Here is a 13,303-nt window from a genome sequence, read left to right as displayed (position 1 = left end):
GGTTTTTCAAGTCAGGGTTTCTCTGTGTAGCTTTGGAGCCTATCCTGGCACTCGCTCTGGAGACCAGGCTGGCCTCGAACTCACAGAGATCCGCCTGCCTCTTCCTCCCAAGTGCTGGGATTAAAGGTGTGCGCCACCAAAGCCCAGACAGAGTTGACTTTCTTTGTGGCAAAAGTAAGCCACTGGGCAAGAATGTGCCCTTGTCTTGACTGCTGACAGTATGCTGTCCAAACTGGGCAAAAACAACACCAAAAAAGTCACTGCAAACCTGGCCAAGACAAGGTGAGACAATCCTTCAGAATATCCTGCTTCACAGAAATGTCTGTTAGATATGCTAGGCCTGTGGGCAGAAGATACATGCACCAGAACCTTGAGTACTGTCCAGGTAGTCAGCCGTTTCTGTCATTTCTCACATTTTTTGCAAGTTGCTTGCTTGCACTTCCTGTTTACTCAGTTAATATTAATCCCTTCTTATGTCTCTGAGGGAATTGAAGACTAGATAGTATAGCTACAGTTTTCATTGTTATCAGACTCAGAAAAGAAACTTACTAAAGATGTGTAAAGTGTAAACGCTTGAGAGACATTAAAAGATAATTTGATAATGCAAATTAGAATAAAAAGTAAATTGAGTACAAGACTTTGGACTCAACATAGGATAGATAATGGAATACTTTCTCTGAATTTGCTAAATACTAATGAACTAGACATTTTTATATACTTACTGCCTGTATATATATATATATATATATATATATATATATATGTATAATTATTGTACTTATTGTATATAGTTTTTCTTATATTAGTTATAACTTTTGTTTTTAGACAAAAAAGGAGACAGGTGGTTGTATCTTGTACAAATAAAGTATATCTGAAGAACAGAGGGGAGCTTGCCACTAGTTAACAGACAGACAGATATGACTGGGCAGACAGGGAGTGAGATGTTTACAGCTCAATTTAGAGATCTAGCTGGGAAGTCTCTAAGATCTGATTGACAGTGGCTAGATCTACATTAAGGGCCTCAGCCAGTTTATTTACATTACATTCCCTTCTCCCCAAGACATTGGTAAACAGAAATTTCTATAGTCTGAAGTTTATGTCTGAGTGATGAAGACAGATATAAATAAAAGTGAAATGTCAGGTTCTCACATAATTTCAGATCACATGTGGGGTATGTCTTTGAGATTAAGATGCCAACCACCACTGTAAAGAATTGCTGATTAACAAAATACTGGAAAACTGTAAGTATCATTACATGCTTGCAATTTGGTGGCTAGAAATGATACTTTTTATGTTTTATTTTCTTGACAGCTAATTACGCTTTCCCTATGTGTGGATCTTTTAGTTCTTCCTTCTTCCACGAATTAACTTTCTCTGTGTGTATGGGGTTTATGGGGTGTATGGGGAAGTCCTAGAGAACCCACCAGCTTCCCCTTCATCTCCCTATTTCTACTACTGAGCTACATTACCAGCCTGAATTTCCTTTTCATATCATTTCCTATCTTCTGTGGTTGGACTCCCTATCTTTTGCTCATCGATGAGCAGGAATTTTCCATTGCACTGTTGCTGGCTATGCTACACATGGGTTAGAGGCTGGGAATGGCAGGAATTAGAGCCAGGGTCACTGTGGTCTTAGAGGAGTCCGGATTGGGTGATAGCGGGTAAGAAAGCTGTCAGGGCAGGACTTGGGATCCTGTCTCAAGACAAGGTCAAGAACTGTCCCAGCAGGGGTCAGGTCCGGGTCAGAGCGGGGTCAGGGTCAGGTCAGGGACAACTTCCCCACAGGTTCTGGCATCTGGGATGGGCACTAGGGTGGTGAGGATCCTCTGTGGGCTCAGTTTCCTACTCTGGCCCCTGCTGTTACTGCTGCCCCTGGGCCCCAAGGCTGGCCCTGTCCTGAAGCCTGGTGTCCCCAGCCCCTCAAAGGTTCCTGGAGTAGCACCAGGGAGACCAGGGCTACAGCAAGGTTTGGAACTGTCCGCCAGCGGGCACCAGGATTATGTGAGCGGAGCACAAGGTCCGTTTGAGAGGCAGTGGGCGAGCGATGGGTGGAGGCCATACCGGAAGTTGTGTCCCTCTTTTGCCTTCCCCTTGGAACCAGGTGGTCTCAAAGAAAATATCAACCAAATTGATGTAGGTTCCCCTCTGGGACTGACTCTTTACACCCTAGAGTCTGGTGTGATGCCATGGGTCCAAAATGGTGTCTAGGGCTGACCCAGTGGTGGTAGTAGAAAGCATGGGATTACAAGAGGAGACAAAGGTAACAAAGCTCATAGAGGCTTGGGGGCTAGTTCTTGGAAGAAGATAGACAGCCTGTCAAGATCTGGGTCCAGTAACACCCTCCCAGATGAATCATAGAAAAAAGGTTGTCATTACTAGCCTTACCCAGTCTCCTTTTAGAAATGTAAAGCAACTTGTCCCAGGTCACTCATCAGTACCACAGAGTAATTTTCTCTCCCTGGGATACTGGGCAGATTGAAGTTGAGACAATCACTGAGAAGTCATGACATTGAGAAACTGTTATCAGTAACCTATGAGACTTAAAAATTCTGTGATTTGAAAAGTAAGCACAGAGCTGTGCTATTTAAAAAAAATGAAGTCATACAGGCTCCCTTCTGTCCACCTGCTTGGCAGGGTAACTTAAGGACAGGCTGCTGTCTGTGGCCAGCCTTTTATTTGCTCCATCCCATGTTCCCAGGTACCTGAGCTCTTGCTCCCACAGAACTGTCAGTGGAGCTTATCATGTCCAAGGTGGTGGCCAGTGAAAGCAGAGACCAGGGTAGCCTGAAGTCACTTGCACAGGTCACTTGTCTTTCGCCAAGATCTTCCCGTCTGTGAGGTGGAGGAGGAGCTTGCTTAGGGTGTTATTCTGCCTCTCAGGAATTGTGTGTCTAACAGATTGTATGGGGGTGTCTCCACAGTATGTGGGAAGCTGAAGATGGTTGGGAAGGTGTTTGGTGGCCGGGATTCATTGGCTGGCAAGTGGCCGTGGCAGGCCAGCCTGCTGTACCGGGACTTGCATCTCTGTGGAGCTGTCCTCATTGACTCCTACTGGTTGGTTACTACAGCCCACTGCTTCCAAAAGTGAGTTTGCCTTATCTGGAGTCCCCAGATAGAGGGGCCAGGTGGTGATAAAAATGCAGAATGAGAAAAGAAAGTTAGAGATAACATGCTTTTCTCCTCTAGGCTTTTCTCTGGGGGCAGTCTACTTCCACCAAATACACATTAGTCCTTCCTTGACCCACAATTCTCTCTGCCTGGATTAGCCCCATATGCCATAAAACTGTCCTTGATCTGTAGTGGTTCTCATTATATTTAATTCTCAGTTTCTGTAAGGATCCCTACACGCCCCCCTCTGTGTCTGCCTACTAACACAGATGTTTCCCAAGAAACATGCTTTGTTGTCTATCGTAGACCTCATTTTATTTCATTGTTCCTTACTCTTCCTGTAAGCCAGATCCTAGGCAAAGACCATATATGACAGGCAGCCAGGTGATTTCTTACTTTTGTAAAACTAAGTCCTGTGAAAAACAGTGGTCGTGACTATGCCATATTAGTCTGTATGGATAGAAAGTACAGCACCTCCACCCCTAACCTGAACAAATGATATGGACAGCCAGGAGTCTCACTTCTCTGCCTCTTTGAAGCCTGACAGAGGGCCTAGCTTCCTTCAGGCATGGAGGGACCCAGAGAGTTTGGGTGCTATACAATCCAGATCAGGGAATTGAAACCTTGCTTTTTGGCTTTGAGACTCCAATTTAATACTGTTAATAGCTAATTATGCTGCATTCACCTGAGACCCTTTAGGGAACAGAATGTAAGGAGATCTCAGGTAAAGGTTTCTTTTTCCTCAGAAGGAACAAGCTCAATCAGTATGATGCAGATGAGACATGCCAAAGCATGTGAAGAGGGCAGCCCCGAGGAACATAAGTCTATAAAGATGCTACAGTCTTAGAGAAGTGCAAAGGAGCTGTAAGGGCTACCAAAAGGGAGAAATTGAGTATGTGGAATTGGTGAGGACCTAGTGTGGGAGCTGTATACATAGGCTGTTTACTCAGTCTTATTCAAGAACAAGTAAAGCTTCCCTTTGATGCACCCATGTATGCATTTAACAAATCCTTTGTGAGTGCTTAGTACCAAGTGGAGAAGCAATCCTTAATAAGAGGGCAGGGAAATATGTTAGATTTCCATCACTGTGACCAAATAATTCAGAAAATGAACAAAATGAATAAGGGCTATCTTGGCTCATGGTTTCAGTCCAAAGTTAGTTGGTCTGTTTCTTTGAATCTATGATAACACAGTTCATCACAGCAAGAACATATGTAGATGAGGCCTGGTCTTTCTTGGTAGCTAGGAAACAAAGATAACAAAAAGAAGTGGGGGTAGGGGGGCTTCAAGGACATTATCCTAATGACATAGCTTCTTTTTACTAGGCTTCACCTCATAAATGTTCCACCCTTTTTGGACAGCACCACAGGCTGATGACTATGCCTTTAGTGATTGGCTAACTCCTAGGTCAATAATATTTAAGATTTAAATCATAAAACTAGGACTCGGCCATAATTTTCCTTAAGTAAAATTTTAAAATGTTTGATTTGAGGACCCTATTAGGGACCCTTTCAGTACTGGAATTCTTTGTTCCTCCAGTTCTAAGATATAATGTGGAATACTTTATCATGAGGTTTGAGTAGAATATCCATCAGCTTGCAGAAAGAAGGCTGCTGTCTTAGTACTTTTCTATTGCCGTGATGAGACATTATGACCAAGGAAACTTTTAAAAGAAAATGTTTACTGGGGCTCACAGTTTCAGAGGTCCATGACCATTATGGCAGGGAACATGGCAGCAGGCAGGCAGGCATGGTGCTGGAGCAGTAGCTGAATACCAATCCACATGCACAAAATGGAGAGAGAGATAACTGGGAATGGATTAGGCTTTTGAAACCTCAAAACTCATTCCCCAATGACACATGTCCTCCATCAAGGCCACGTCTCATAATCCTTTCTAAACAGTTCCACCAACTAGGGACTCAACATTCAAATATATGAGCCTATGTAGGTCATTTTCATTTAAACCATTGCATTCTACTCCCTGTTTCCAGTAGGCTCATGGCTATATCATAATCCAAAATGCATTTAGTTCAACTTCAGAAATACCCAAGTCTTTCATTCTCAACATCATTTCAAAGTCCAAAATTTCTTCTGAGATTCAGAGAAATCTCTTAATTGTAACCCCTATAAGATAAAAAAGCAAATTACATTCTTCCAACATGCAATGGTATTCCAAAATGCATTACCATTCAAAAAGGAAGGAACAAGGTTTCAGTGAGGAAATACTGGACCAATGCAAGATTGAAACCCAGCAGGGTAAACTCCAAATCATAAAGCTCTATGTCCAATGTCAGTTTTTCTGAATGCAACATAACTTTCTCTTTTAAATTGGTCCAACTAACCATATTCAACTCTGCTTGACAGGTATCCCACAACTGCAGCTCTGGCTCCTCCAATATCCTGGAATCTCCAGCACAACCCAGGCTTCACCTTCACAGCTTCATATAACAGCCTTTTTGGGCTTCCATGCAGAGATTCCCCTGCCACATGCCTGATGTCATCAGCTTTTCTTAACAACAGAGAAAGAATCCACAACCCTCTTACTTCTGTATCCTCCACACCTCTAAAGCCAGAACCATATAGCTGATGCCACCAAATTCTGCTTCCTGTTTAGGATAAAATCTGAAATGCATTTGCATAAGCTTTGATTTGTTGTTTCTCTTTAGGAACAAATAATTCCATAGCCTTTTTCTTTTCATAAGTTGCAGGAATAGCTGGGTGAGGTCTTACCCTGAGGACACCATTCCCTTTACTACCCTCTCCCCATTTTACTTATGACTTTAAGCATAAACTAAGTCTCCAACATTAAAGTTCCTGGTGTTCTTTTTCTTCTCAAACTGTGTATTTTGTATTTTTGCCCTACTTGTTCATTTTCATTGTATATCTGTGTAAGAGTGATCACAAATAACCAAGTGAAAAAGTGAGGATTAGGCTGTCTTGACATTTCTGGCAATTAAATTAGCCTCAAGAAGATACTTAAGGCAAGGGCAAAAAGTCGACACATTCTTTGCCAAAATACAGAAGAATGGTCTATAGGCCAATTGCTAATATTGTTCCCCTCTGAAACCTCTTGAACTGGGCCTCCATAGTCATCATTGTTCTCAACACTATTGTCTTCCAAGGTCCTGCTAGGATGGACAGTTAAGCCATACTTAAAGTGTTCAACTACTTTCCTAGTCCAAACTCCCCAAATATAACACATTTTTCTTTAAAACTACCTTGGTCAGGCCTGTGATAGCAATAGCCCATTCCCTGGTATCAACTTCTGTCTTAGTTACATTTCTTTTTCTTTTTTTAAAAGATTTTATTTATTTATTATATATACAACATTCTGCCTCCATGTATGTCTGCATGACTGCATGCCAGAAGAGGGCAACAAATCTCATTATGAATGGTTGTGAACCACCATGTGGCTGCTGGGAATTGAACTCATGACCTCTGGAAGAGCAGCCAGTGCTTTTAACCTCTGAGACATCTCTCCGCCCCTCAGTTACATTTCTATTGCCGTGATTAGACACTATGTCCAAAGCAACTTATAAAAAATGTTAATTGAGGCTCACTATTCTAGGGGAGTAGATTCCATGATCATCCCAGCAGAGAGCATGGCAGCAGGCAGGCAGGAAGCCATGACAGTAAAGCAGTAGCTAAGAGCTTCAGGTACAAGGCAGATGGGGGCATGTAATTAGGAATTACTTGGGCTTTTGAAATCTCAAAGCCACCAAAGTGACACCCCCTCCAATAAGGCCACATCTTCCAATACTTCCCAAACAGTTCTACCAATTAGGAACCAAACAATTCAAATATATGAATCTGTGAAGGGAATTCTCATTCAAACTACCACTTGACTGTCAGAAAGGGAAAGGCCAAACTGTATGGAGTCCAGGCAGTGTGGCCAGTGATAAATGAGGGTTCAGGAAGACAGGGTTATCTTCCCACTTAGAGATGATGGTGATGATGGAATCCTTTATCTTTCAGCAAATCCCAGGCCCCAGGGAACTATCAGGTTCTGTTGGGGAATACTCAGCTGTACCAGAAAACACAGCATACTCAGAAGATGTCTGTGAACCGTGTCGTCAAACACCCAGACTTTGAGAAGTTTCATTCCTTTGGAAGTGACATTGCAATGCTGCAGCTGCATCTGCCTGTGAACTTCACATCCTACGTTGTACCTGCCTGCCTCCCATCTAAAGACACACAGCTCCCCAACCACACATCTTGCTGGATAACTGGATGGGGAATGCTTTCTGAAGACAGTAAGGGAAAGTGAAGTTGGAGAGGGAGTGAGGGCAGGGAGAGGAGGAAGACAAGAGGTGCACGGGGAGGAAGGAAAGAGTGACCCAGGTGGAAAAAGGGCTGGTTTCTGAAGTCACCGGATGTTGCCCTCTGTACCTCACCTCCGTGTTCTATGAGAAGGCCACTATAGAGTCCTTCTAACTGAAAGTGTGAGAGTCCATAGCCACAAACTTCCCTGCATCCCAGATTCTGAAGGTGGCAACTGCTGATATTTGCCATCAGAGATCTGGGCTCTTTGAATATTAATGGTCTTTTTATTCTAAGATTTTAATCAGTAATGGATCTGAGGTGACTTGATTAAACTCAAAGGTCAGGTGTGGAGGCTAGCCCATTCTATGTTTTCAACACTGTAACAAATATACCTGAGGTAATCACTTTTAAAAGGTGAGGTTTATTTTAGCTCACAGTATCAGAACTTCCAGTCCATGATGATTTGGCCCTGTTGTTTTGGACCTGTGGTGAAGCAGCACATTGTGGTGAGGAAATGTGTGGTAGAACAATGGTGCATATCTTATGGTGGTCACGTGGCAAGCAAAGAGGAAGAGGAGAGGCCAGTGTACAAGTATCTTCTTGAGGGAGACATGTTCAATGACCTAGCTTCCTTTCACTAGGCTCTACCTCTTACTAATAGGATATTCTATTACCAATAGTGTCATAGGCTGAGGACAGGGCCTCAAACACACTGATCTGAACCCTCAATATTCAAAGTATAATACATGTCATTACCAAATATCTTGGGAGGTACTACTTGAGTAAAGTGGAGAGAAAGTCACATGTGACTTGAGATCATTGAGAATGCATGATCGTGAGAACTAATGAAGTTATAGAGTATTTAGTCTCACTTAATTTCAACTGGTTTTATTCTGTTTTTACAGGTTTTATTTGTTTGTTTGTTTCTGGTATTGGTCCATTGCACATACTTGGAAGAGGCTCTACCAGTGAGCCAATAAGAAACCCTTGTTTTATTATTTTAGATTGAAAATAGAGAACTATATGCAAAGTCATACCCAGAGGTATTTATTAAAGAATTATGACTTAGGAATTTGCTTAAGGAATAACGTAAATGAAAAAAGAATGAAGATTTGTAATTGTTTATAGGATCGTAATTTGGCACATTTCTTCTCAAAAGAAGAAATTTAGGTGTTTTGGGAAGAACTTGTCTTCCTGAGGAGCTTTGCTTACCCTGACCCCCTCACATTCTTGAAAGGAGAGCCCACATTTTGTTCTACTATACCAGTTTAGTACATGATGGGTACTCCACAGTGCTGCTGCTACATAGTCTGGTATGATCAAGTCCCATTTTTTAAAATTATTACTAATTTATTTTTTACATTCCAATCCCAGTTCCCTTTCCCTCCTCTCCTCCCACTCTCCCCATCCCCCCACCTCCCATCTGCTCCTAGGAGAGGGTAAGGCCTCCCCTAGGAAGTCTACTAAGTCTGCTCCATCATCTCATTGAGGCAGGACAAAGGCACCTCTCCACTCCCACACCCCTGTATCTAGGCTAGGCAAGGTATCTCTCCATATAGAATGGGCTCCATTGAGTCAGTTTGTGCATTAGTGGTAGATCTTGGACCCACTGCTACTGCCTCATATATTGTCCCAACACACATTGTCACCTATATTAAGGGAATCTAGTTCTATCTTATGCACGTTCCCCATTTGTCAGACCTGAGTCAGTGATCTCTCACTAGCTTGGGTCAGCTAATTCTGTGTTTTTCCCCATTATGGCCTTGATTCATTTGTTCATACTATTGCTCCTCCCTCACTTTGACTGTACTCAAGGGACTTAGCCCATTGGTTAGTTGTGGATTTCTGTATATGCTTCCATCTTCAACTCCCATTTATTAACTGTAGTTTCTAAAATGGTCCTCTACTTTCATTCTTGTGTGTTTCCACATGAGTCTCCATGTGGCTGCCAGAATTACTTTAAAACATTGTCATGTCATTTTACTTTTCAGAACCTTCCACTACCTTCTCACTTGTACTTTAATGCAAAATTTTAAAAAATCCCTGTCCAGGTCTTATGTGATGATAACACCCTGATCCATTTCTGCTTCATGACTTACTGCTTCTCTCATATACCCAACCCCAGCCTCCTTACTACTGTCCTTGGATATGTTAAATTCATTTCCACCCCAGGACCCCCACTTTTCTATGCAATTTCTCTTCCCTCTAGTCTTGGTATGATTGGTTTCAGTTTCTTTTTCATGGTCTCCCATCTTCATTTTACTTAATTATGTGAGCTAAAGTGGACAATCTTTACTGGTACCTCTCCCTGTGCTATTTCTTTAACACCAATGAGTAAATTAACTTTTTCCTGGTTTTCCCAACTAGAAATGTTCCTTTGTATCAGTTTAACCAGCACAAGGATACTGGTGACATGGTCAGTGGATGGGTGAGTGAGGTGGAGTCAATTCAGTCAAGATAGGAAGGAAGAAAGGAAGGAAGGAAGGAAGGAAGGAAGGAAGGAAGGAAGGGATGAAGGAAGGAAGGAAGGAAGGAAGGAAGGAAGGGATGAAGGAAGGAAGGAAGGAAGGAAGGGATGAAGGAAGGAAGGGATGAAGGAAGGAAGGAAGGGATGAAGGAAGGAAGGAAGGAAGGAAGGAAGGAAGGAAGGAAGGAAGGAAAGAAGGAAATAGGTGCATATATGTTGTGGATAGAAATGTTAGAAGGTAAGAAGAGGAAGAATGAATATAAACACTAATGAAAGAATGGATGGATGGAAGGATGGGTATAGAAAATGGATAGATTGATGAAGGTAATAAAAATGAGTGGTGCATGGGTGATGGGTGGATGAAGACATAGGATAAAGGTTAGTGATAAAGCTTGCTGAGCAACATTGGGCACATTATGTTAGTGAGTTTTGCCTCTTTATACAGTAAATATGTGATCTGTTGTTGTGAGGGGTGAAGATGGTAAGTGGGTGTTTCTGAGGAAAAAGAGAGACATTCATGATAAGTAGATAGAAGATGGAAACAGAATTTGTCACTCCCCTGTCCTATGGTGATCATCAGTCAGAGTAGCCTGGACTTTCCCAACTAAGCCATAGTGTCCATCACTGACCTCCTCCTTATTTTTACAGCAATACTGTTACCGCCCTTCTCACTGCAGGAGGGTGAAGTGGGCATCATTGAGAATGAGTTCTGTAATACCTTATATGGGCAAAGACCAGGCCAAAGCAGGGACTATGTGCATGAGGAAATGCTATGTGCAGGGGGCCTCTCCACAGGAAAGTCCATCTGTCGGGTGAGTAAGGCAGTTATGTATTTTCTCCATGCCTGTTCTTTCTATCTCAGTTCCTCCAGAAGAGGCTGTATTGTCCTCTAGTCTTTGTGGAGACCACCCCACTTCCTGTTTCATTGCCTCTACTTTTTTTCCTTGGGTTCATTACTCAATAGTCTCCTTGCAGATAACTGTTTCCTTAACAGACACTTACATCCATTTTTGTTGCATATTTTATACTTTTTATTGAGGCATAACTTATATACAAATATGTAATTTGTAAGTAAACAGTTTGGTAATGTTTTCAGTGCTGACTTAGCATGCTCTTGGCACCCATCTCTTTTTTTTTCACTAAGTGTATTTTGCATGTCCATTGTCATATGCTATCTTCTGTGATGTTTCATTTAAGTTTCTTGTTTTGTTGTTGGGTTGTCAGTTTCTTATGGGAACTCTTTATACAGTATAGAAGAAAAGACACTATTAGACATAATGGATTATATGGAAAAACTGACCCACAGAAGGAAAATGATTGGTCTGAAGTGGAGTGGCATAACCAGGGCCTAGATGTTTGGACTCCAATGCCTTCCCCATCACTGCAGACTTCAGCCTCTTGAGCTGACAGTCACCATCATAGACTGGATTTCCCAGGGGGGGTTCCTAAAGCCATTTCACAACTCCAGTGACTTTGGGCGATATTCTGAAGACCCCTGCTTCTTATTGCCTGGTGATATGAGCTATCTTCACCCAGCCAGGGGATGGACATATTTTTTTCAAGAGCTCCAGTTCATAGGTTGAGAAAATAGTATAGGCCAGAGTCCAAAAGCAGAGGAGTTGACTGGATATATTGCAGCAACTCAAGGTTTACAGAGCCAGGATCTATACATTGGTTAGCAGAACCAGCTTTCTTACAAGTCCCTAAATTTTCCCTTCTCAACATTAGGCATGGCAAGAAAAGGGAAAGGTCCATATGTTTATAACCTGATACCTGTCCTTATCCAGCTGGGCTATATAGGATCTTAACATGCAATTGGTATTTCTGGTCCTAAGCAAATCCTACACTAACTACTCTTTCTCCTTAGGGTGATTCTGGGGGCCCCCTCATCTGCTACCAAAATAGTTCATGGATCCTGGTAGGACTGGCCAGCTGGGGCCTGGACTGCCGGCATTCCATTTACCCCAGCGTCTTCACCAGGGTCACCTACTTCAGTGACTGGATCAGCCAAGTCAAGGGACTTACTCCACTTCCAGAATCTGGATCTGTGTATCCTCACACAGAACTTCCACCCAGGCCTCTGAGAGCTGCTGGCTCCCCAAATTCCTGCAGCATCCTTGTAACTGTACAAATCTGGTTCCTGCTACTATTTATCCCTGAGGCTCAAGACCAGGCCCCAGGGTGAGCACCAGGCCTTTAGGCATTCTTAGCTCAGGCTTCTCTAAGCTATAGCCTCCACTATTTAGTTTACCATCTGTACCTTTTCCTCAGCATACCTGCCCATTCACTGCCACAGCCCAAACAAGCCTAGGAAAGACAAGCAATAAAGCTTCATCCTCCTTTAACTCTGATTGCACTACCCTTATAGGTTCCCCATATACCTCAGTAACCAGACTTACCCTGGAGTTAGCCATCAGATCTCAAAAGGGAGGAGACGAATCATCACAAGGAAATTCTCCTTGAGGAAAAGGCAAGAAAATGGGGCATCCCTAATTGGGTAGGAAAATGGGGGCATGTCCACTACAGGGATGGATATTATGAAGTAAGGATGCATCCTGGGAAGAGAATGACATCTCTCTGGCCTTGTAGATTAGATTGTCCCTGCCTTGGAGGATGTCAAATCCTTTCAGGGGAAGTAGAACTTTACATTGGCCTTCAAGTACAAGGGAGAAAGGGCCTCTTCCTGGAGGTAGGGCAGCAGCACTCCTGGGACTTTAAAGAGGAAAAACCAATGCACACATAACCTGAGACACTGTTTGAAGTGATTTTGTGGGGTTGGAGTATTGGGATCAGGTTAAAGGGATAAACATGTGGCTTGTGGATAGAAGCCTCAATGTATGTGGGGGACTAGAGCATTAGCCAAAAGCAGACAGAAGCTGCTCTAGTGGCTGATTGAAAACCAAACATTAAGCCAACAGTGCTCAAATATCTACTCCTAGGTTAATACTCTGCATCACCCTCACCTATTTCTAGAGGCCCCACTCTTCCCATGAATCTAGTGCCTGATGTCTGAAGCCCAGGCCACACCTGTCTGTCCACACTTCAATGGTCAGAACTTGATATAATCTTGTCAGTTTAGTTGACCCAGGACTTGGTAATCTAGGAAAATTTAAAACAACAAAAAATGGTGTTCTGGGCCCATTCTGTACCAGGCACAGAGTATTTATGTGGCCAGCAGGAGTTCAGAGGCCTTACAATGCTGCCCACCCCAGCCTTTAGAACCCTCTATAAAGAGAATAACTCCCACTTACCCTAGGCCTACAGGAACCAGACAATACTCATGAGATTCAAAACAAACCCTTTCTAAACATGGATTTGTCTGAACTTCCTGGACTCTCACTGCTAATACACATGGCCTTGTGTTCACTAGCAGCAGTGTCCTTGTTTTCAATCTTTTGCTGCATGTGTAACAGGGCTTCCATCACAAAAGGATCTCATGGACACTCAAGAAAGTATGCTAAATAC

General features: G+C 42.8%; 1 protein-coding gene across 1 annotated transcript; it reads left to right on the top strand.

The window, feature by feature from the left end:
• The first annotated feature begins 796 nt into the window (after positions 1 to 796).
• Positions 797 to 12,674, top strand: Prss47 (serine protease 47). The gene is made up of 4 exons (XM_035443043.1): positions 797 to 3,084; positions 7,084 to 7,361; positions 10,487 to 10,650; positions 11,706 to 12,674. Exons 1-4 carry the CDS (start codon positions 2,939 to 2,941, stop codon positions 12,021 to 12,023), a joined length of 906 nt encoding a protein of 301 aa, XP_035298934.1. The 5' UTR covers positions 797 to 2,938; the 3' UTR covers positions 12,024 to 12,674.
• The last annotated feature ends 629 nt before the right edge of the window (positions 12,675 to 13,303 follow it).

This window comes from Cricetulus griseus, chromosome 3, assembly GCF_003668045.3.
Source record: "Cricetulus griseus strain 17A/GY chromosome 3, alternate assembly CriGri-PICRH-1.0, whole genome shotgun sequence".
NCBI lineage: Eukaryota > Metazoa > Chordata > Mammalia > Rodentia > Cricetidae > Cricetulus > Cricetulus griseus.
The sequence above is the reverse complement of the archived record's forward strand: the minus strand, read 5'-3'. Positions and strand labels throughout refer to the sequence as shown.